A 21,620-nucleotide genomic window follows, 5' to 3' on the forward strand; every position below is an offset into this window, starting at 1 on the left:
AATCAAAACTAATATCTACTCAAGTTTTGTTAAATTTCATCACGCTCATTTACATTATAATCTCATATTTTCACAATTTGAACTGAATACTAATTTCATCGGTGGTAATTTTTTGGAATTTTGTTTGAAAATGTTCACGAAAGAGGCAATGCAGCATTATTAGCTTCAAATTATTTGTAATTTTTTCTCTTTAAAAAAATCAAATATTATAGATAATATTCCTATCATCAACAATTCAAGTAAAAGTTTCTTCATTTCCATATTATATAGCTCTATCGTTTCGAAATTTAGTCCAAAAAATAAACCAAACAAACATACCCCACAAGCTATGACAACATTGATATTAATAAATTATTTTCTAAAAATAGTTAATAATTCATAAAAATAAACCTACAAATTAGCATTACTATCCGCTGCACACATTTGATCATAATTCCCACGAGCTTCATATTTTTTGATCAATATGCAATGTGCAAAAGGATGTTGTAGTTTTCTTTAGTTTTCATGGGTTAAAATGTAAAGATTTTGAAGGAATGGGGCCAAAAAAATATTTTTTAGGGGAAACTTTTGTATATACTGCTAAATTTTTTTCTTTTTTTTGGGGGGGGGGGGTGTTGTTCTAGAATATCCAGTTTTGATGCTGGACCAGCAAGTAAAATACCTCAGCACTAAGAAAAATCATAAGAATAACGGATGAACACACTACAATACAAACTACATGATCAAAAAAAAAAAAAATCCTCCATTTCAATTAGAGTTAGAATCTAAACAACTAAGACAGAAAGTACCCATTCACTTTGCCATGAACTCAGTTTCAACCCACAGGAACCATTTTTAAAGCTGCAGCTATTGGCATCCCAAGAGACCCAATTAAAATGCTAACAAGCCACTCCTGCAAGCTGAGAGGAGTTGTGTTTGCAAATGTACCCAGGAACTCGATGATGATGATTTGAAAGACAACAGTGCAAGCAAGCACAACTGCAAACACATAGTTATCCATTATACCTTTGAAGACGTTTACTTTTTCCATCTCTCTAGAGCTGATCTCATTAAAAACCTGAGGAAGACATCAGAATTCCAGTGTAAATCACATAATCCAAGTGTCGCAGGTCTTAAAATGAGGGATTGCAGAATGCTGATTAGTTCAAATCCTACTTATAATTAAGACATTTCAAATTATCCTAACTATTACTTTGAGTCGATATTGTAACTAGAGTACTATCCTTTTATATACTTCCAAATTAAAATATCAACTAAACTTAACAAGTTCATCCTGATGGAATACCATTGATGGTTTCATATATTAAGCAAAATAAAATTCATGCAATTAGATGAAGTATCTATCATATGTGCTTGATATGTAAGGAATCCTGATAGCATGCTCCAACTATTAACAGTAGTGTGTCATATGGATTAAGCATTAAGAATCAGCCTGGTAGATCAAAATTATTTCTCAAATATTAGCAGCAATAGTAATGAACATATGCCTTCCCATACAACAACCACCAAGCCTTAGTCCCAAAACTTTGGAGTCGGTTATGAATTCACAAACAGCTCTAAATATGAAAACAAAAACTTTCTGGGTCATTTTTTGAATGTAAATTATACCATCAATGAGGGCCCTATAGAGCCAATACATCAAGGAAACACATTCCAAATTACAGTAAAATATTGTGATGGATTTAAAATTACCTGACAAAAGACAAACGAATTGAAAATGATTGTGTTCAGTATCAAATCAGAATTTGTGCCACCAAGATTAAAAAATGCTTTTCCTCTTGTCTGGAGAAACCAAATTATGGCAAACTGATACACAGACTGCCCCAAGATATTCCTCCACATAACATTGCTGATGAAGTTTCCTTTCCTACCAACTGGCAATCTTTTCATCAAGTCATCATTCGGAGGCTCTGTGGCTAATGCAAGTGCTCCTAGAGTATCCATGATCATGTTGACCCATAGAAGCTGAACAGCGGTAAGGGGAGAGTTTCCTGAAAGCACACATATATGCCCCAAAGAGAAAAGGGGGATGAAAGAATATTGGTATAGGAAAAGGTTTATGCCAAAAACATTAAATATGATATGGAAAGGAGAAAAGATCTGGATTTTCTTACCTGTCAAACAGGCTGAAGAAAAGTTGACAACTAGGGCAACCACATTTACTGTTAGCTGAAACTGAACAAATTTCTGAATGTTTATGTAAACAGAACGTCCCCATTTCGCCACAGTGACAATTGTGGAGAAGTTATCATCCAAGATTATGACATCAGCACTCTCTTTTGCTACCTGAAAATTGCGAACAGGTTGTGTGACAAGTGGTCAATTAAGAAGATTTGAAAATGATAATAATTTGTCAACAGGAACAAAGACGGGGGCCTGGATGCAAAGACAACAATCTCAGTGACTAAGAGCCTCCAATCAGCAGTAAAGTACAGTTAGATAGTCCACACAGAACGAGAATCCTCATGGTCAGAATTTTAAGCCTCAAAATCCTCCATGCTAAAAATGATAGCTTACATAAGACCAATATCTCTTTATTTATTATTTTCTTTTTTTGATAATTCAATATTTAGGTGAGGGAGGGAGGGAGGGAGGGAGGGGGAGGGGGAATTTGAACTCTAGATGTCTCCGTTGGAAATTCCTAGTGTTGGTAAAAGTGTGGAGCGCACTTAAGCGCAAAGGTCTTTGGAGCTTAGGCGCAAAGCGCAGATGTGCACTAGACTAAAGTGAAGCGCACATTTTTAAAAAATAATTTAATAAATTTGAAAATAATTATTAATGAGGAATACAACAATTAAGTGATCAAATAATCATTTAAATTGAAATAAAAAATTATATATAAGCTCCTTTTTTGCAATTTTACCACAAATATTGCAAGCCAAGCCACTTTCGTTTTTTGGATCAGCTAGATAGCTAGATATGAGTACTTCCATGCAATATCCTTTCTTAGATCTCCAATAGCCATAATGCCCTATGACTAATTACTATTTATTATTATTAGTTAATAATTTATTTACTTAATGACTATAAGTCTATAAGAATTAGTCAATACAAGTCTAAGGGAGAGTGTTGTTTGCCATGATGTAATCTTACATTAATGTAATCTCAATACAAAAATACAACATTACATTATTTAAGAAGGAGATGAGATTAAGACGATGTGATATATTTTGTAATTTTAGATTATGACAATGTTAGAAGGGGAAAAAAAAAAAACAAAAAACCTTAATATCACATTATTGTAATGTGCATCATATCAAGGGCACATCATAGCGGACCAAACGCCACCTAAGTGCTACGTGCTATGTTCAGCATCAAATACTGAAGTATCTAAAAGACCACCATAGATAAATTATATCATACTTTTTTTTTTCCATTAATGAAATAAGAATTCTAGGACACAGTAGTTTTGGTAATTGGTACCAAGTAGATATTTGATGGGATAAAATAAAATACAAAGAAGAAGATGGGTGGGTAAATGCTTTGGGGAGTAAAAAAAAAAAATTTTAAATTAAAATAAAATAGAGGGGGTTGAGTTTCAAGACAAATTACACTGTGTTTGGCAAAAATTAAAAAGCTAATTTATTTAACTATTCAACTTATTTTTACAACTATTCATGGACCCCAATGCACTTTTTGGTACTATTTCAACAAAAAGTTTTACCTTTATCTACAGCACTTTCAACAAAAAGTTTTCAATATTCGAAAATAAGTAAATCCCAAACAGACCCTAAAAATATGTCAAATAAATGATGTATATCAATAATATTAAGATCTTATGGTAACAATTCAGTTTAGGTTTTTTTTTTTTTGAAAAATATAAAAAAACGCACCTAAAGCGCACTTCTTGGAATGCGCATTGCTTTAGAGAGGCAAAAAGCATTGGAGCTTAAACAGTTGACGTTTTGCGCTTAAGCGCGCTTTAAACAATATTGAAAATACCAAGAGGTGATAACCAGTTGAGCTACAACTTACAAGGCTCTTGGAAAGACGACCATTGTCTACGGTCCCTTGTCCAACTCTTTTACATAAAAAACACAAATCCTACTGTCCTTTTTAAGGTTCCCTTTTAGAAATATAACTGCTGTATGATGCAAAAAGATAGCAGAAAAAAAAAACCACAAAAAAGATTAAGCAGATAAGAAATAAATTTTAAGATTCATAATTTCTTAGGTTCATATAAATCCTCAAATATTATAAATTGCTATTATTTGATATCTTGCAGTCAAGGTCTTGTTTATATGAGTTGGGTTCAAATTACACCTGGTGTAACTTCAAGTAAAGTTACAACCCTCAATATTTTTTGGTGTATGTGAATTTCGACAAATCTACCATTAGATCAAATTTTTTTCTTATACTCTATGCTTGCAAATTTCAAGATAATCAAACATTAATAAATATATCATCCATTAAATGTTTATATTTCAAGTTTTTTTTACCTATAAAAACAAGTTTCTAAGTTTTTGGTATTTTAAAATTATACATAAAAGAAGGGTTTATAGATTGAATGGTATATGATTACCAATGATAAACATATACAATTCCTACCCTTTCTCTTTTCTATGTATAATCATTTTATTTTCAATTCTATGTGGTAGAGAGAGAGTGGTTAGCTCGCAAAAGTAATTTAAAGGGGTTGAAATTTCAAAGACAAAGATATATTTTGGATAAAACCAAAGAAGTTTACTATAACTTTTGGAAGATGGAGCTTGCATCAGCTATATTTTTTTAAGTTAAGATATTTTCTCAGCAAAATAAAGGAAAAGCAACAACATTACACCTCAGTTCCAGCAATGCCCATTGCTAGTCCAATATCTGCTTCGTGAAGTGCTGGAGCATCATTTGTACCATCACCAGTCACTGCAACAACTTCTTGCAAGGTAGTTCGTAAGTGTTTTACAAGAGTATGCTTATCCATTGGTGAAGAACGAGCCATTACCTGCATACGAAGAAATCTTTTCGTTTAGCAGACAACTTTCATTCACAGAAAAGAGCCGTTAATTGACAATTTCATATTTCAGTGATTGCCACTAGCTTCTAATGTCTATTGGAACCCATGTCGCCCAGAACTAGAAATTTAGCATACTCGTTACTTTATTCCAATCCTTGCAATTACATACTACTAGTACATTGAGATGCAGTATTTCCAAGGAAGGAGAATATGAGGATATTAAAGTCCAACATCACAGGGACTGTAAACTGGATATAAGGAATTTGCACAAAAATTGTGGTCTGAAAATATTTTTTAAGATATCTGGTAGAGGAATGCGGTGTCCATGGCAACCTCTGGAATGCGCCATTTAGTTCAATATAAAATGTACCTTTTGTAGTAATCACATCAAAAGTGGAAAATTTTTAGATCAAACTGGCAACTAACCAGACACCACAGCAATTTGCATACTGAACTTTAAGGGTATGTTTGGTTGGAAGTGGAATACAGTATATAAAAAATAAAAGAGAGCAAATAGAAATGGGTGTTGTTTGGTAAGGAGAGAAGGAGAGGAAATTTTTTAGTGGGGCCCAAGCATTTTCCACCCAGGCCCACAAAAAATTTCTCCAAATTGGAGAGAAAACAAGCCTGAAAAGCCTATTGCTTGCCCAATTACCAAATTGCCCTAATTTTTTGAGTCTATCTCTCTCCTTGCTTCTCTTTTGTTTCTTCTACACAACCACAAGCCCACAAGCAACCATGTGAAACAATCAAACATGTTAGGTTTGTTCTTTGCCATTTTTTTCTTTTTTTGAGCCACTAATATATCATATATAATATATTATACTATATTATATATAATAATAAAGGAATATATAATGAGTACAAAAAAATAATAATTAATATATTATATTATATATAATGTTATTTTATTAATTTTAATTAATAATAATTAATATTTTCTTCTTATTTAACGAGTACAAAGAAATTATATTTTACATATTATATACTAAGGACATAGTAGTAAAGTTATATAAAAGATATTTTCTATTCTCCCACTTTTCTCTGCAACCAAACAAAAAAATTTCATATCCCTCCAGTTTTCCATCTCTCCAACCAAACACACATCAAGGGAAAACTAAATTTTTTTCATCCTCCCAACCAAACGGACTTAATGGCCATGAAAAACCATGCACCAAATATTGACAAAACAATGTAAAGCACCTGAAGTTTTGGAATAATTTCACGCAATTCCTTCTCACTTTTCTCACGGAATACTGGGCCTTCAATTGCTATACCCTCACTGGTCAAAATTCCACATTCTCGAGCAATTGCCTTTGCAGTGTTTATGTTGTCTCCAGTAACCATCCGAACAGTTATACCAGCTGACCTACAAATTGCAACAGACTCCCTCACACTGGGGCGAACTGGATCTTTAATACCTACAATTCCTATGCATGTGTACCCTTCAACTGGTAGAGGACTTTCAGAAGAAAATTCATTTTCAATTTCCATATAAGCAAGGCATAGAGTTCGAAGAGCTTCACTAGCAAATTGTTCAATCGTATCCATCAAATGATCACGGGATGCCTCATTAAGGGCTACAATAACACCATCTGAGTCTATGACTTTGTCGCAAACAGCTAAAATTATTTCAGAAGCACCTTTACAGTGTACCCTGTGACCACCACCAGGAAGCTCTAGAAGTACTGCCATTCGCTTCTTAGCAGAATTGAAGGGCTCAACTTTCACAATGTTCGATGTTTGTCGTTCTGACTGAAAATCCCCACCAAGCAACAGCCCAAATTCCAAAAGAGCAGTCTCAGTGGGTGATCCCAGGATCTCAACTTTTCCATCTTTGTTTTTAACAATTTCTCCCCCAGTGTTATTAAATATTGATTGTAGTAGGATATTCAAACCAGACCTAGGAATTTCAGAGCAAATACTAGAAGTCTCTTTAGAGCTGCCTACTTCCTTGATCATCCCACAAATGCAAGCTTTCACAACAGTCATATGGTTAGTAGTTAGAGTCCCAGTCTTATCACTACAGATAGTTGTAGCAGATCCCATTGTCTCACAAGCAGCCAAATGACGGACAAGTGCCTTATCATTCATCATTTTCTTCATGGCAAAAGCAAGGCTTAGCGTCACGGCCAAAGGCAGCCCTTCAGGAACAGCAACAACAACTATTGTAACAGCAACAGCAAAGAATTCCAGAATTTCCATTGCATCATCTCCAGACCAGGTCCAGTGGGACCCTTCATTCAGCTTGCGGCTAAAAAGTCCTTGCACCAAAACAGCAAAAGTAACAATGGCAAAATACAGGCCTATCTTTCCAATAATGGTTGCCACACCATTGAGTTTAACCTGCAATGGGGTCTCATCATCTCCTCCTTCACTAAGAGTAGCCAACAGTTTACCCCACTGAGTTCTCATTCCAACAGTAGTCACAAGCATCTTGCATGATCCATCCTGAACTTTAGTGCCTGACAGAAGAAATGGATTACCAGAATTGACATTAACTGGTTCACTCTCTCCTGTTAAACTGGATTCATTTATCGACACTGAAAACCCAGAAACAAAAAGTCCATCTGCTGGGACCAGATCTCCAATAGCAAGATGAACAATATCACCAGGAAGTAAATCATATATAGATATCTTTTGTCTAAATCCGTTTCTGGTGACCTGTATTGTAATTTTCTTCTTCTCCCTGTCCAAATCCTTAAACTGTAAAGATTGTTTATAATCACTCGTTGCAGTGACAAATACAACAAGCAAAATGCTGGCAACAATTCCAAGTCCATCATGGGCACCATTAGGCCATCCTTTCGTGGTTATTCCAACAAGAAGAGAGACAAGAGCGCAAACAGCAAGTATCATAAGAGTCATATCTTGAAGGGCTTCCCACACAAAGACCCAAAAACCTCGTGCAGGGCTTTCCGCAAATTTATTAATTCCATAAATCTCTTTTCTTTGATCCAACAACTTATTAGAAGTTGGAATGCCATTCTCGACTGATGTTGCAAGCTTGTTTATAATACCCTCAACATCACCATGTATTTTTAGTTTCTTCACATCACGGCCTTCAACAATGGATGCCAACTCTTCGGCACAAATTCCAAAACCTGCATCTTGGACTTCCCTTGGTATGATGTACTCACCGGATAAATTTAGACCTACAGGCGTTGAAGGTGGAGTCAACAATAAGAAGTATAACCATAATATCAAAATTTTTTATTTGAGCAGGTTAAGAGTCTTACCATTGATAAACTGAAGTGCAGCTTGTGAAACCAAAACTGCAACTCTAAACTTCTCCTATAATGTTCCAACACAAAAAGAAAGAAAAGAACATTAAAAAAAGGCAGGAATGTAGTTGAAATGACCAAATCTATTTCTTCAATTGTCAGAAAAACTTGTACTTCCAATTATTCTAAGAAGTTCAATCTTATTTCTCATTATTCTGCATTTGAATTAATTATTCTAATAATCGTATAACCATAATTTCAATCCAACATAATTTCTTTTATGAATTGGATGGATCTGCTTGAAAATTTTCAAGAGACTACAGTAAGTTCCAATCTGGAAGGACCATACAAGTATGATTATCAAAGAATTGAAGTTTGGATGCATCACAGTGCTCAAAATTCTTGGGTTCTCCTTAGAAGTCTAATGCAGCAAGTATCAAAATTAGTGGCAAATACTTATGTGACTAGTATATCCTATCGGCAAAATTCTACAACACGTACTTACTAAAAGGCACCAATTTCCAAGTCAAGATTGAAGATAGTAACATCACCCACCGAATGGGATCTATAATTTTACACCTGGTTACAGTAGTTCAAATTTTATACGACTTACAGCATGCATAGCATACTGTACAACAATCCTCACTATTAATCAAACTCCTATGAACAACTGACCCCACCTGCCAAAACAAGTTACCAGGTAATCAAGGGGCTTTTCACACTAAACAAGCTAAGTATTGCCCAACACATCCTTACCCAACAGTGAGTATTGCCCAAATATTCTTTGAAAATGTTTTTCAGCTCCATGGTATGCCTAGAACTATAGTTTGTGATCGTGATCCATCTTTTACTAGTGCCTTTTGGACTGAGTTGTTCCGTCTTAATGGAACTAATTTCAATTTTAGTTCGGCTTACCAACAACAAATAGATGGACAAAGCGAGGTGGTGAATAGAACTTTAGAAATGTATTTACGTTGCTTCACTAGTGACAAACCCAAGCAGTGGGTCAGGTGGAAATGTTGGGCAGAATTTTGTTACAATACTAGTTAGCATTCGGCTATCCAAAAGACTCCATTTGAAGCGGCGTATGGTAGGGAGCCACCATCATTACTGACTTATGTTCCATGTACTGCAAAGGTAGCTACTGTGGAAATAGAATTGATGAAGAGGGATCAGATTCTGAAGGCTCTCAAGGAAAATCTCAAGATGGCACAAGATCGAATGAAGAAAAGATATGATTTGAAGCATAGGGAAAAGGTCTATGAGGAAGGGACTTGGGTGTATGTACAGCTTCAGCCATATCGCCAAGTCTCAGTTTCTTCGCGCCGAAATGCGAAGTTAGCTCCAAGCTATTTTGGTCCATGTCGCATCCTGCAACGTATTGGACAGGTGGCTTACAAATTGGAATTACATTCAGATTCTTGTATACATCCTGTCTTCCATGTGTCTTTGTTAAAGGAGAAGTTAGGCACCAAAGTTTTTGCCCAACCTCAGCAACCTATTACGATGGGAGACCAAGATGAGTTACTAGTAAGGCCATAGGCAGTATTGGATCAAAGGACTCGTCGCAACAGAATTGAAGTACTCGTGCATTGGCAAGGCTTACAACTAGTGATGCCCCGTGGGAAGACTTAAAGTTTCCTCAGTACACCCTTGAGGACAAAGGCCTTCTCAAGAGGAGAGAGAATTGATACGTGTATCTACTTGGATGTGATTTGGAGTCCTCTGTTTTAGGTATTTGTTATTATCTTTGGGAAGATCTCTATTGTAACGTTAGGATTGTTGGTTAGTTTGGATTGTTTTTTCAATTGTGAGCGAGTCCCTAGCATGTTGGGTTGTTGTGCCACAGCATCCCCTCATATTAGGAAGAAGTCCTTGTATTTCGTTTTTGTTGTTATCAACTGCTGTATTTAAGCAGTAAGACAATAATGAATAAATCATCAAAGAATTAATTTCGAGCTAAGTCTCAAGAGGTTAGGGCTTCCTCAGTTAAATCCAATCTTTATCTTTATTTTTCTCTATTGTTATCGCCAAAGAATACTGTCTGTACCAACGAACCAGAAAAGAAATGCAAAGTGTTAGAACCTGATTGGAGCGTCGAATAGCCTCAGCCTCAAAGCGCTTAGAGAGATTAGCAGTGAATCGGAATCTCCGTTTAGGGTTCTTCACTAGCCAGCAGAGCTTCCTCCATCTCTGAAGCGCCTCCTCCGACGAATTCTTGCCCTTCACATCCCCAAAGTTCTCGTTCAAGTAGTTCTCCATAGATCTCACACCCTCCACACTTTCAGCAACACCAAGCTCTTCTTCTATATTATATTATATAAACAAAACTTGGCTTTGTCTTTAACCTCGTTAAAAGCACAGTGAAATCGAAGATTACAGAGGAAGCTTTTTAGGCAAAATTTGAAGAATAAAGGAGCAGTATCACTGTCAGAAAACTAGTGTAGTATACGCCTGAATAGAATCGTATTCCAAATCGCTGTTTGATCTGACAAGAGAGAAAGAAAGCAACGCGTCAAATTTATTTCAGATTTGATTTTTACCTAACGATTAACAACTCTTCCGGCAGAAGAAAGAGAAAGAGACCGGAATGCATTTTTCAGATATTTTTTTCGTGATATATGATTTTTGTGTTCTATTGTCTTTTTCTTTGAATCTGTAATGACGTGCTTGAAAATTAGAGAGGAGGTAGTATAGCAGGTGGTACAGTCTCTGCACTTGCGTGGGATGACCGGATGAGGAATGGGCGGAAATTTTAAAAAGAAATAAAATAATAAAATATCTACTTCAAAACCGCGTGGCTCAAAGTAGAAACCGCGTCGATTTAATATCGATTTAATATTAATATTTTTTTAATTTTATTAAAAGCTCGTAGACTGCTATGCTTGATTCCCGGGGGCCCACGTGAGTGGATTTATGACCCAATAGAGCGTGACGTGCGGGTGTCCACAAAACGTTTTTCAAAATCAGAATAAAGCCGATGAAAATACTTGTTACAGTGTTTGGTGCGTTTGCCACCACGTTGGCTTTTTTTTTCTTTTTCTTTTTTCTTCGACTGAGCGCTCTTGCACGGTTTATGTAAAAAATTTGTGAACAGTAATTATTATTTTTTATTGTTTTTAACTCAATAAACAATATTCAAACAGATGTTTTTGTTACATAATGGCTGGTAAGATATTTTGAATAATAATTTTTAATATTTAAATAATATTACTTTTTTTTTTTTTTACTCACATATTTCTAAAAAATACAAACATTTCTATAAAACACATTACGACACAGACCGAAATTGCTTGTAATTTGAAATCCTGTCCAATAAGATTATTTTTTTATCTTATTTAATTTTGTATTTTTATATTTTTTGTATTTATTAAGAAAAAAAACATAAAAACAAAACAAAATTATATATATATATATCCATATTTTTTTTTAAAAGCAAGTTGAATAAATTTAACTAAGTGGGCCGTTTGATATGGTATTTTAAGCAACAATTTTTAATTTTTAAATAACATTACACGTACTATGAGAGTAAAAGTGTTCGGACAAACGTGTATGAGCTTTGAGCCTGATTGGTTAAGTATAAGTCTGATTGGTCAAGGTCCATAGGTCGGTTCGCACTATGATGGGCAGAGGAGTATGCCCTCGGACAGATCCAACAATGACCCTGGGACTTACTAAACGAATTCAGAGGCAGAATTCTGGAAGAAATGGCGAGTAAAAGCGTGACCCAAGCACCCTTTAGAAGCAGGAGCGTGTGAGACATATCTGAGGAAAAAGCTGCTACCACCACATTAAAAACCCTGCATCTACCTCCTTGAATAGTAGAAGTCAGTCTTCCAGCTATTATTTGAAGACTTCAAGAATGTGGTGGATAAAACAAGTATCTAAGGAGAAAACTTGTATGACAGGTGGAAGAACCAGTGGAGAGGAAGAAGTATAACAGGAGACGAGAGAGAAAAGAGAGGGGGACCGGCTTCTAAGCTAAAAAAAGAACTAAGAATTGTAATCTTTGACAATTGAGGCATTCTACCCTGTTAATCAAATTTCAACATCCCAAACCTAGGTTTCAAATTCATACTCTACAAATTTCATTATATAAGACTCATTGGACCTGAGCCCATTACCTACTTTTGGATCCGGGTACAATTGGGTGCTTACACGGACTATAATACACTTTTTTACTAACAAGTATTCTTAAAAAATACAAACGTTACTAAACGGGTCTCTAACCTCTAAAGTGTCAAACTTCAAGTTACAATAATATTTAGCTTAGCTAGACCGGACATTTTCTTGTTTCAAAAATATTAGGGATATTTGATAGATTAGTTCTAGCACATCATTTCACATTTTAAATAATTTTACAAATTTTTTCACCCACACGTATATTAAAAACATCCAAACATAACTCAAACTCCTCCCTCAAACACCCTCTATTTTTTGTTTTCAATTTCTACAAATTTATTTTGTCAACAATTTAAATTATTAACTTTTTTATTAAAAAAGCACATGGTTTAAAAACAGGACCTGCCGATGCAACGGAAATCGAACATCGATTTGGTGCAGTTATCATTAAAACCCGAAAATTGAAGGAAAAATAAGAAAAACCGTAAAGCGCAACTTCAACTGGAAAGACCAAGAAGAATAAGAATAAAAACTAGAATTTTTTTTTTCAAGTAGAAAGAAAAACTGAAAAAAACTATAATAAAATGGTACAAAACTACAAACTTCTTATTAGATATACATTGATGAGATTGGGAAAATCTCAGATCTATGGGTGAATAAAGTTTTTTTAAAAAAATACTTCTTTAGATTATATGTATGAAAAAGCTGTACTTTGAGCAGGAAGACAATCAAGAACTTATCTTGAGAAAGAGACTTGAGACTAGAGAGAGCAGGTGAGAAGATGGCCACCGCATTACCAAAAAAAGCGTGGGGAAAGAAAAGTGAAGTAAAAGGAGTTTTAGTCAGATTTGATGGTGGGCAGAAAAATAAAGAAATCAAGAGTAAACGCGGTGACTAGGAAAGTACAATGAAATTTTGAAGTTTATCCCATTAAAGCATTTTCATTATCTTTTGTTATGCGTTATAGCTAATTTTTCAACTTTATAAAAAAAAATTTCAAATTTTTTACATTAAAAAAATTCATGTAATAATTGAAAAATATTTTTCAGATTTTTTATTTCAAAAAATTTTAACAAAAATTATCGAAAATGCTTTAATAGAAAAAATCTGAAACTTAAAAAACAGAAATGAACAAAAGTAAAATTAGATGACTAAATGAAACCTGAAGAAAGTTAGGATCAATTTTACATTTTAGCCTAATAACAAATATATCACATGCGCAAACACATCACATGCACAATTTGAAGTTCATCATTTGGGATTTTATAAAAGAATGATTGGAGATAAATATAGTGTGTGAGAGATTTTATCCACTCTCCCTGGCTCCCTGCTAATTTGCCTGCTCTAACCTCACATGGATCATCAAGACTGGTGGTCTCCTCCCCTCACCCGATTTTTGAAGTTGGCTTTGATGATGTGTTTAAGGAGTGTAATTCGGCTGGAATAGGAGTTGTTATCCGGGATGATCTTGGACAGGTTATGGCTTCCATGTAGGAAATGGTTCCTTTACCTTCCTCAATGAATGAAGTTGAGGCTTTGGCTGCTGGAAGAGCAATATGTTTTGCTCAAGAAGTTGGTTTTTCTTCCATTGTGCTGGAGGGTGACTCTAAGAAAGTAATAAAATCCCTAATGAGTGAAAAATCTTCTTTTGCTCGTAATCTTACTAGCCATATTAGTAATTTAGAGGTATGAATGGAGGATGTTACTTCACATCTTCATACTGTAATTGTTGCAGATTTGGCATCTCTTGTTTAATAATATTAGAGCGGCCTGTTTCTCAACAAAAAAAAAAATAATAAATAAATAAACCACTTAAAAATGTAAAGCTATTGGCAATTTGGCAGGTCAAAAAAGGAAACCAACGGAGTCATCTATTGTAATAAGAAGCAGAACTAAAAAGAGAAAAAGACATTGATGCAGCCATTTGATATGCACTTCATTATTAACCATCTAAAATAAGAAAAACACAATAAATCAAACCAAAAATTTTCAAAAAAAAACTTTTACGATTAACGAACCAGAAATGAAATTCAGCAAAATGTTAGAACCTGATTGGAGCGTCGAATAGCCTCAGCCTCAACGCGCTTGGAGAGATTAGCAGTGAATCGGAATCTCCGTTTAGGGTTCTTCACTAGCCAGCAGAGCTTCCTCCATCTCTGAAGCGCCTCCTCCGACGAATTCTTGCCCTTCACATCCCCAAAGTTCTCGTTCAAGTAGTTCTCCATAGATCTCACGCCCTCCACACTTTCAGCCACACCAAGCTCTTCTTCTATATTATATTATATACACAAAACTTGGCTTTGCCTTATCCTCGTTAAAAGCACAGTGAAATCAAAGATTACAGAGGAAGCTTTTTAGGCGAAATTTGAAGAATAAAGGAGTAATATCACTGTCAGAAAACTAGTGTAGTATACGCTGAATAGAATCGTATTCCAAATCGCTGTTTGATCTGACAAGAGAGAAAGAAAGCAACGCGTCAAATTTATTTCAGATATTACTTTTTACCTTACGATTAACGACTCTTCCAGTATTCTGGCAGAAGCAAGAGAAGAGACCGGCATATTTTTTTCGTGATAAATGATTTTTGTTTTCGCTTTTCTTTTTCTTTGAATCTGTAACGATGTGCTTGAAAGTAGAAAGGAGTTAGTATAGCAGCCTGGTAGTACAGCCTCTGCACTTGAGTGGGATAACCGGATGAGGAATGGGCGGAAATTTTAAAAGGAAATAAAATAATAAAAAAATATCTAGTTCAAAAACGCGTGGCGCAAAGTAGAAACCGCGTCGATTTAATATTAATACTTTTTTATTTTATTAAAAGCTCGTATCGGCCGCTCTTTAATGCTTGATTCCCCGGGGGCCCATGTGAGTGGGCTTATGGCCAAACTGAGTGTGACGTGCGTGGGGTCCACAAAACGTTTTTCAAATTCAAAATATAGCCGATGAAAATACGTGTTGCGTGTCAGATGTTTTTGTTTTTTTCTTTTGAAAGGGGATTTTTTGTTGGTCTGCGCAACCATTTTTAATATTTAAACAATATTATGTGTACTTTTATATATTTTTAACTCATACAATTTTTTTTTAGAGATACAAATAACATTACTAAAAAAAAAAATTATCAAACGCCCCTAAATTGCTTGTAATTTGAAGTCCTGTTTAATTATATTATTTTTTATCTTTTTTATCTTTTTTTATATTTTCTAAGAAAAAGACAAAAATAAAACAAAATTATATATTTATTCATATTTTTTTAAAAAGTGGGTTAAATAAATCTAACTAAGCTAAGAGTTGTTTGGTATAGTATTTTAAGCAATATTTTTCAGTTTGTAAATAATATTATATGTATTTTTATATACCTTTTTATTCATACGTATTTTTAAAAAATACAACCAACCTTACCAAATGGGTCTCTGACATCTAAGGGAGTATTTGGTTTATGTTTTCAGATAACAATATTTAATTTTTAAACAATATTACGTATATTTTTACACATTTTTTCACTCACACATATTTTTATATATATTTTTATACGTGTATATATATATATATATATATATATGGTTTTCAAAATTACTACAAATTTATTTTGTCAACAATTTAAATTATTAACTTTAAAAAATATATATGGTTTAAAAACAGGACCTACCGATGCAACGGAAATGGGACACCGATCTGGTTCAGTTATCATTAAAACCCGAAAATTGAAGAAAAAACAAGAAAAACTGTAAACCGCAAATTCAACTGGAAAAACCAAGAAGAATAAGAATAAAAACTAGAATTTTTTTTTTTTAGCAGAAAGAAAAACCGTAAAAACTATAATAAAATGGTACAAAACTACAAACTTCTTAGATCTGCACTGATGAGATTGGGGAAAATCTCAGATCTGTGGGTGAATAAAATTTATTTTAAAAAAAATACTTCTTTCGGACTATATGTATGGAAAAGCTATGCTTTGAGCAGGAAGACGATCAAGAACTTATCTTGAGGAAGAGACTTGAGACCACTTAGAAAGAAGGTGAGAGGGATGGCCACCGTATTACCGAAAAAAGCGTGGGGAAAGAAAAGTGAAGTAAAGGAGTTTTAGTCAGATTTGATGGTGGGCAGAAAAATAAAGAAAACAAGAGTAAACGCGTGTGACTAGGAAAGTAGAATGAAAGTGGAAGTGGACGTGGAATGAATGATTTGTCTAGTCATTCGTTTAGGACTCTGTTTTCTTTTCTTTTTTTTTAATAAATAGTTTAAAAAAATTTAAGAAACAATAAATAATCAAAAGTTAAATTTAAAATAATAAGCTATTGTGTGTGTCTATATATATATAAATAAAAAGGAGTTTTAGTCAGATTTGATGGTGGGCAGAAAAAAAAAAAAAAAAAACAAGAGTAAACGCTTGTGACTAGGAAAGTAGAATGAAAGTGGAAGTGGAATGAATGATTTGTCTAGTCAGTGCCTGTTTGTTTCAATGTTTTGAGTCTAAAAAGTCACTTTTCTTAAAAGTCAGTCATTTACGTGCATTTAGTTCAGCACAAAACGCAATTTTTTGAAAAAATTTGCATTTTATATTTGTGAAGAAATGTGCATATCCTAAAAGGAGCTCAGAGCTCCATTTTGGAAAAAGCTGGTGCGCGTTCGAATCTATCCGTTGGACTCATAGGACAATTACAAAATTACCCTTTCACACCATTCCTCTTATCCCTCTGTTTTGCCTTTTGCCCTCTCAATAACAAATTTCCAAATCCAAACACAAAAAATCTATAACAAATTCTCAAATCAGCTAAGGAAAATAAAAAATCAATACCTTGCAAATTAAGATTCCTCAAAATGCAAAGAAAGAAAAAAATCAGAATATAGCAAAATCAGAAGAGATCAAGCAATAGAATCACACGAGAAAAAAAAAAAAAAAAAAAAAAAAGCTCTGCGAAATGAAACTAGAATGTATTGGAGGAAGATCAAGCACTGTAGAATCACGCAGCATAGATCAAGCATAGTAGAATTACACAGCCGGAGAATTTTTTGTTGACGTTGACGGAGAGATCGAAGTGCGTGAGTGATGGAGGGAGGTGCCATAATACCACCTTCGTCTTCTCCGATGGCTCTTTCATTGATTTCGTCCCCAAATCTCTCTCGCTCTCTCAGTGTTTTCTTTTTTCTCTGTGTATGTGTGTGTTTGTGTTTTGGTTGCTTCTGTGTATTTTGGGTGAGGGCGAAGACTTGAAGAAGAGAAGAGACAAGAGAGTGACTAGTGAGTGGAGGAAAAGAAAAGAAAAGATATTTGATGGGAATGGGGGAAGAAACAGGTGGATGAGAAAAAAAGGTCTGGAAATTTTTTTTCTTTTTTTTGCCTCCTGGAGTGGGACACGTGGAGATGGAAATTTACTTTAAAAAAATTACAATTGTATTAAAACACAACAAATTTTCATAACAGTTGAGGTATCAAATATTTCATATGTCAAAGTAAAATTAAATAAATTAATAAAATTTTAGACTTAGATTGACCACAACAAAAAATAAAGAGTATTGTAAAAATATTGTGACATTTTATTATATCTCTAAACTTTTTAAATTACCACTATTTTAAAGTTTACCTAGTAAGTTGTTATTGGTTCTCATCTAAACCTACTAGTGATTTTTTTTTTCTACCATTAACAACTTGTCAGATTAACTTTATTGTGAAATTTTTGTGAAAATATTGTGTTCATAACTTGCATTAAGATGGGTAATTAAAACAAATAATTCTCTTTTTATATATCTTGTCCTTTTTGGTAATTTATAACTCAAACTGCCACTCAGTTTTTTCAAAAAACACTTTTTAACAGCTTTTAGCAAACACTCAGCTTTTTCAAAAAGCACTCTTTCATTATGAACTTTTTGAAAACTCCACTTTTTCAAAAAGCCCAACCAAACTCACTCTCATTCGTTTAGGACTCTGTTTTTTTTTTTTTTTAATAAATAGTTTTAAAAAATTTAAGAAACAATAAATAATCAAAATTTAAAGTTAAAATAATAAGCTATTGTGTGTGTGTGTGTGTGTATATATATATATATATGTATTACTAGCTGCTTCTAAGCTCTTTAATTATTACTAGCTTCTGAATATGTGTAGAGGTTCTTTTAAATTTTTTTTTTTTGGATAAATGTTAATAATTTGAATTTCAGGCTTAAAACTAAAAAGTTCTCATTTTCTTCTTAAATCTCAAATTTGTAAAAAAATAAGTAAAACTTGAAAGAAAAAAAAAAATTCAAGATTTACATGTTGATTGTTGAACAAAGGTCAATGTGAAAATCCAAGAAAAAATTTCATCAAAGCAAAACCCTACATTATAAACTCAAACAAACAGCACACTAAGCATTCAGTAGCTTGCCACAAAAAAAAAAAAAAAATGCCCAGTAGAAACATCATACCTTTTGGATGGGGCAATCCATGATTCGAAAGTTTGGACTTCGCAAACTTAAATCTCATAATAGGTTCCACACTACAACCATCAAATAACTTTTGGAGGGAGAAGATTGAAGTGTGCAGTTTTGCAACTGACAGAAAAATGAGCATGTAGGGGGAAGGAACAGAAAAAGAGGGGGAAGATAAAAATTGAAAAACTAAATGGAGGGTGTGGAATCTGTAGATGAGAACGTGTACTAGGGCGTTGAGTTAATTGAGTAATATTAATGTACTATATTGATCCTATTTTTTAAGTAATATTTTAGTGAGAGTTAGGGTTAATTTTTTTACCAAATTGTCCTTTAGTTTTGTATCTATTTAAACATATGAACGTAAGGGTTTTTTGGAACAAAAAAAAATTTGGTCCAAACAGGAGCAACCACTTATATAGTAGTATAGATTATTATTTTTTATATATGTTAAACTTTTATATATGTTAACTAAAATTTTAGGGGAGCTATGAATGTTTAAAAAGTAAATAGAAAAATATATGTTTTTTATTATATATATAATTTTTATTTTAAGAATCTGATTTATAAGTGAATAAATAAATTTGAAAATTAATAGGAAAATGACCCTATTTTTCAGGCAATGTTTTAGTGGAAGTTAGGGTTGTATTTTTACCGGATTGTTTTTTAATTTTGTCTTTACTTAAACATAAGCATGTAAGGGTATTTTAGAACAAAAAAAATTCAGATTGTTCTTTAGTTTTTTTTTTATATTTAGATTTGTTTTTGGATAAACGTAGAGTGTTTAACTTATTTTTCTATTAAAAAAAATAAACGTATAGTTGCTTTGAAGAAGTGGGTTAGTGGAGGAGTGTTCCTATTTTGTAGACAATATTTTAGTACAAGTTAGACATATATTTTTACTACTATCTTTTAGTTCTGTCTCTACTTAAACTTAGGGACATAAGGGTATTTTGGAAATACACCTAAATTAATTAACCATCAACTTAAAATGAGGTTAAAATAGTAAATTGGCAAAAGAAAGTTAGTTATTACTTTTTTAATAGTCAAAAATACCCCTGCCTAAAACTTAAAAATAAGGTTAAAATAGTAAATTGACAAAAGCAATAAATTCCTACTTCTACGTTAAAATGTCTTTTTACTTCTAATAAATTCCTACTTTTACTCAATAGCTTAAAAAACTCCCCACGTATTTATATTCTCTACTTAGAGTTTGTTGTAAAAATGTTATAAAAATGTTGTGAATATATCATTTCTCTAATGTGTACAATAAAACTTCCCCACTTTTCTTCTCAAAAAAAGAACTTCCCATTACTCATGTTTGAAAGAAAATAACTACCCCTCCAATACAATAAGGAAATCCAATACAATAAGGAAAGACTATCTCAAGTTAAAAAAAAAAAAAAAAAAAAAAGTAAGTGCGATACTAAACTATCTCATGTTTCTTTTTTAAATTATTATATTATCCATTTTTTTATAACTATTACATCATTAATTGAATTTAGATAAACACGCAAAAGCTTCTAATTGAAAAATGAATTTTATTCTCTTCGAAAAAAAAATTTATCTATTTTTTCAAATTGTGATGAAAGAAAAATTATAATACTAAATTCAAAAAAAAAAAAGTCATATCGCACGCGCGAAGCTAGTGTTAATTAAAATTTTAGAGGAGCTATGAATGTTTAAACAGTAAATAGAAGAATATATTTCTTAAAGAGAAGATGATGTAAAGTAAGATAAAATTGGAGAAAATCAATGGAACGGTGGAAAGAACCTAAAAATGAGACATTAAAGTTATATAAATAATAAGAGATTAAGGTTTGTTCGAAAATTTACTTATTTTGTTAAAATTAAAAAAAAAATATTAAAAGTACAAATGAAAAAAAAAAGTAAAAACTAATTAAAATAGTACAGAAGCTCATCATTATTAACCATCTAAAATAAGAAAAACAAAATAAATCAAACCAAAAATTTTCTACCAAAAACTTTTTCGATTAATGAAACAGAAATGAAATTCAGCAAAGTGTTAGAACCTGATTGGAGCGTCGAATAGCCTCAGGCGCTTAGAGAGATTAGCAGTGAATCGGAATCTCCGTTTAGGGTTCTTCACTAGCCAGCAGAGCTCCTCCATCTCTGAAGCGCCTCCTCCGACGAATTCTTGCCCTTCACATCCCCAAAGTTCTCGTTCAAGTAGTTCTCCATAGATCTCACGCCCTCCACACTTTCAACAACACCAAGCTCGTTAAAAGCACAGTAAATTCAAGGATTACAGAGGAAGACAAAATTCGAAAAATAAATGAGTAGTATCACTGTCAGAAAACTAGTGTAGTATACGCCTGAATAGAATCGTATTTTAAATCGCCGTTTGATCTCACAAGAGAGAAAGAAAGCAACGTGTCAAATTTATTTAAGAAATTACTTTTTACCTAACGATTAACGGCTCTTCTGGCAGAAGCAAGAGAAAGAGACCGGAATACTTTATTCAGATATTTTTTTCGTGATAAATGATTTTTGTGTTCTCTTTTCTTTTTCTTTGAATCTGTAATGATATGCTTGAAAATTAGAGAGGAGGTAGTACAGCAGACTGGTAGCACAGCCTCTGCACTCGAGTGGGATGACTGGATGAGGAAAATGGGCGGAAATTTTAAAAGGAAATAAAAATATATCTACATCAAAACCGCGTGGCGCTAAGTAGAAACCGCGTCGATTTAATATTAATACTTTTTTATTTTATTAAATGCTCGTATCGGCTGCTATGCTTGATTCCCGGGGGCCCATGCGAGTGGGTTTATGACCCAATGGAGCGTGACGTGCATCGGGTCCACAAAACGTTTTTCAAAATCAAAATAAAGCTGACGAAAATACGTGTCGCAGTTATTAATTAAGGATGTCAATTTTTCCTGCTTAACCTGCCTCCCGCATTG

At 33.3% G+C, this 21,620-nt stretch overlaps 1 protein-coding gene across 3 annotated transcripts; it reads right to left on the bottom strand.

Annotated features, from left to right (window-relative positions):
- Nucleotides 1–669: 669 nt before the first annotated feature.
- LOC142613462 (calcium-transporting ATPase 1-like) lies at nt 670–21,285 on the bottom strand. 3 transcript variants are annotated; one of them, XM_075785825.1, is made up of 9 exons: nt 21,123–21,285; nt 20,730–20,917; nt 14,346–14,746; nt 8,191–8,245; nt 6,155–8,106; nt 4,781–4,939; nt 2,115–2,286; nt 1,693–1,991; nt 670–1,057 (listed from the first exon to the last, which is right to left on the bottom strand). In XM_075785825.1, exons 3-9 carry the CDS (start codon nt 14,520–14,522, stop codon nt 815–817), a joined length of 3,057 nt encoding a protein of 1,018 aa, XP_075641940.1. In that variant the 5' UTR covers nt 14,523–14,746; nt 20,730–20,917; nt 21,123–21,285; the 3' UTR covers nt 670–814. The 3 variants fall into 3 exon arrangements, with proteins under 3 accessions (XP_075641940.1, XP_075641938.1, XP_075641939.1); XM_075785823.1 differs by lacking the exons at nt 20,730–20,917; nt 21,123–21,285 and adding an exon at nt 10,261–10,663 and having other exon boundaries at nt 14,346–15,233; XM_075785824.1 differs by lacking the exons at nt 20,730–20,917; nt 21,123–21,285 and adding an exon at nt 10,261–14,067 and having other exon boundaries at nt 14,346–14,485.
- Between the last annotated feature and the right edge of the window lie 335 nt (nt 21,286–21,620).

Source organism: Castanea sativa, chromosome 10, assembly GCF_040712315.1.
Source record: "Castanea sativa cultivar Marrone di Chiusa Pesio chromosome 10, ASM4071231v1".
Taxonomy (NCBI): domain Eukaryota; kingdom Viridiplantae; phylum Streptophyta; class Magnoliopsida; order Fagales; family Fagaceae; genus Castanea; species Castanea sativa.

What these genes read in the sequence shown, in the direction of transcription:
- LOC142613462 (XM_075785825.1), bottom strand. Translation starts at nt 14,522, where the DNA reads ATGGAGAACTACTTGAACGAGAACTTTGGGGATGTGAAGGGCAAGAAT. An exon ending in CTATTCGACGCTCCAATCAG is followed by an intron (nt 8,246 to 14,345) that starts GTTCTAACATTT and finishes GGAACATTATAG; the next exon opens with GAGAAGTTTAGAGTTGCAGT. An exon ending in ATTCGTTTGTCTTTTGTCAG is followed by an intron (nt 1,058 to 1,692) that starts GTAATTTTAAAT and finishes TGTCTTCCTCAG; the next exon opens with GTTTTTAATGAGATCAGCTC.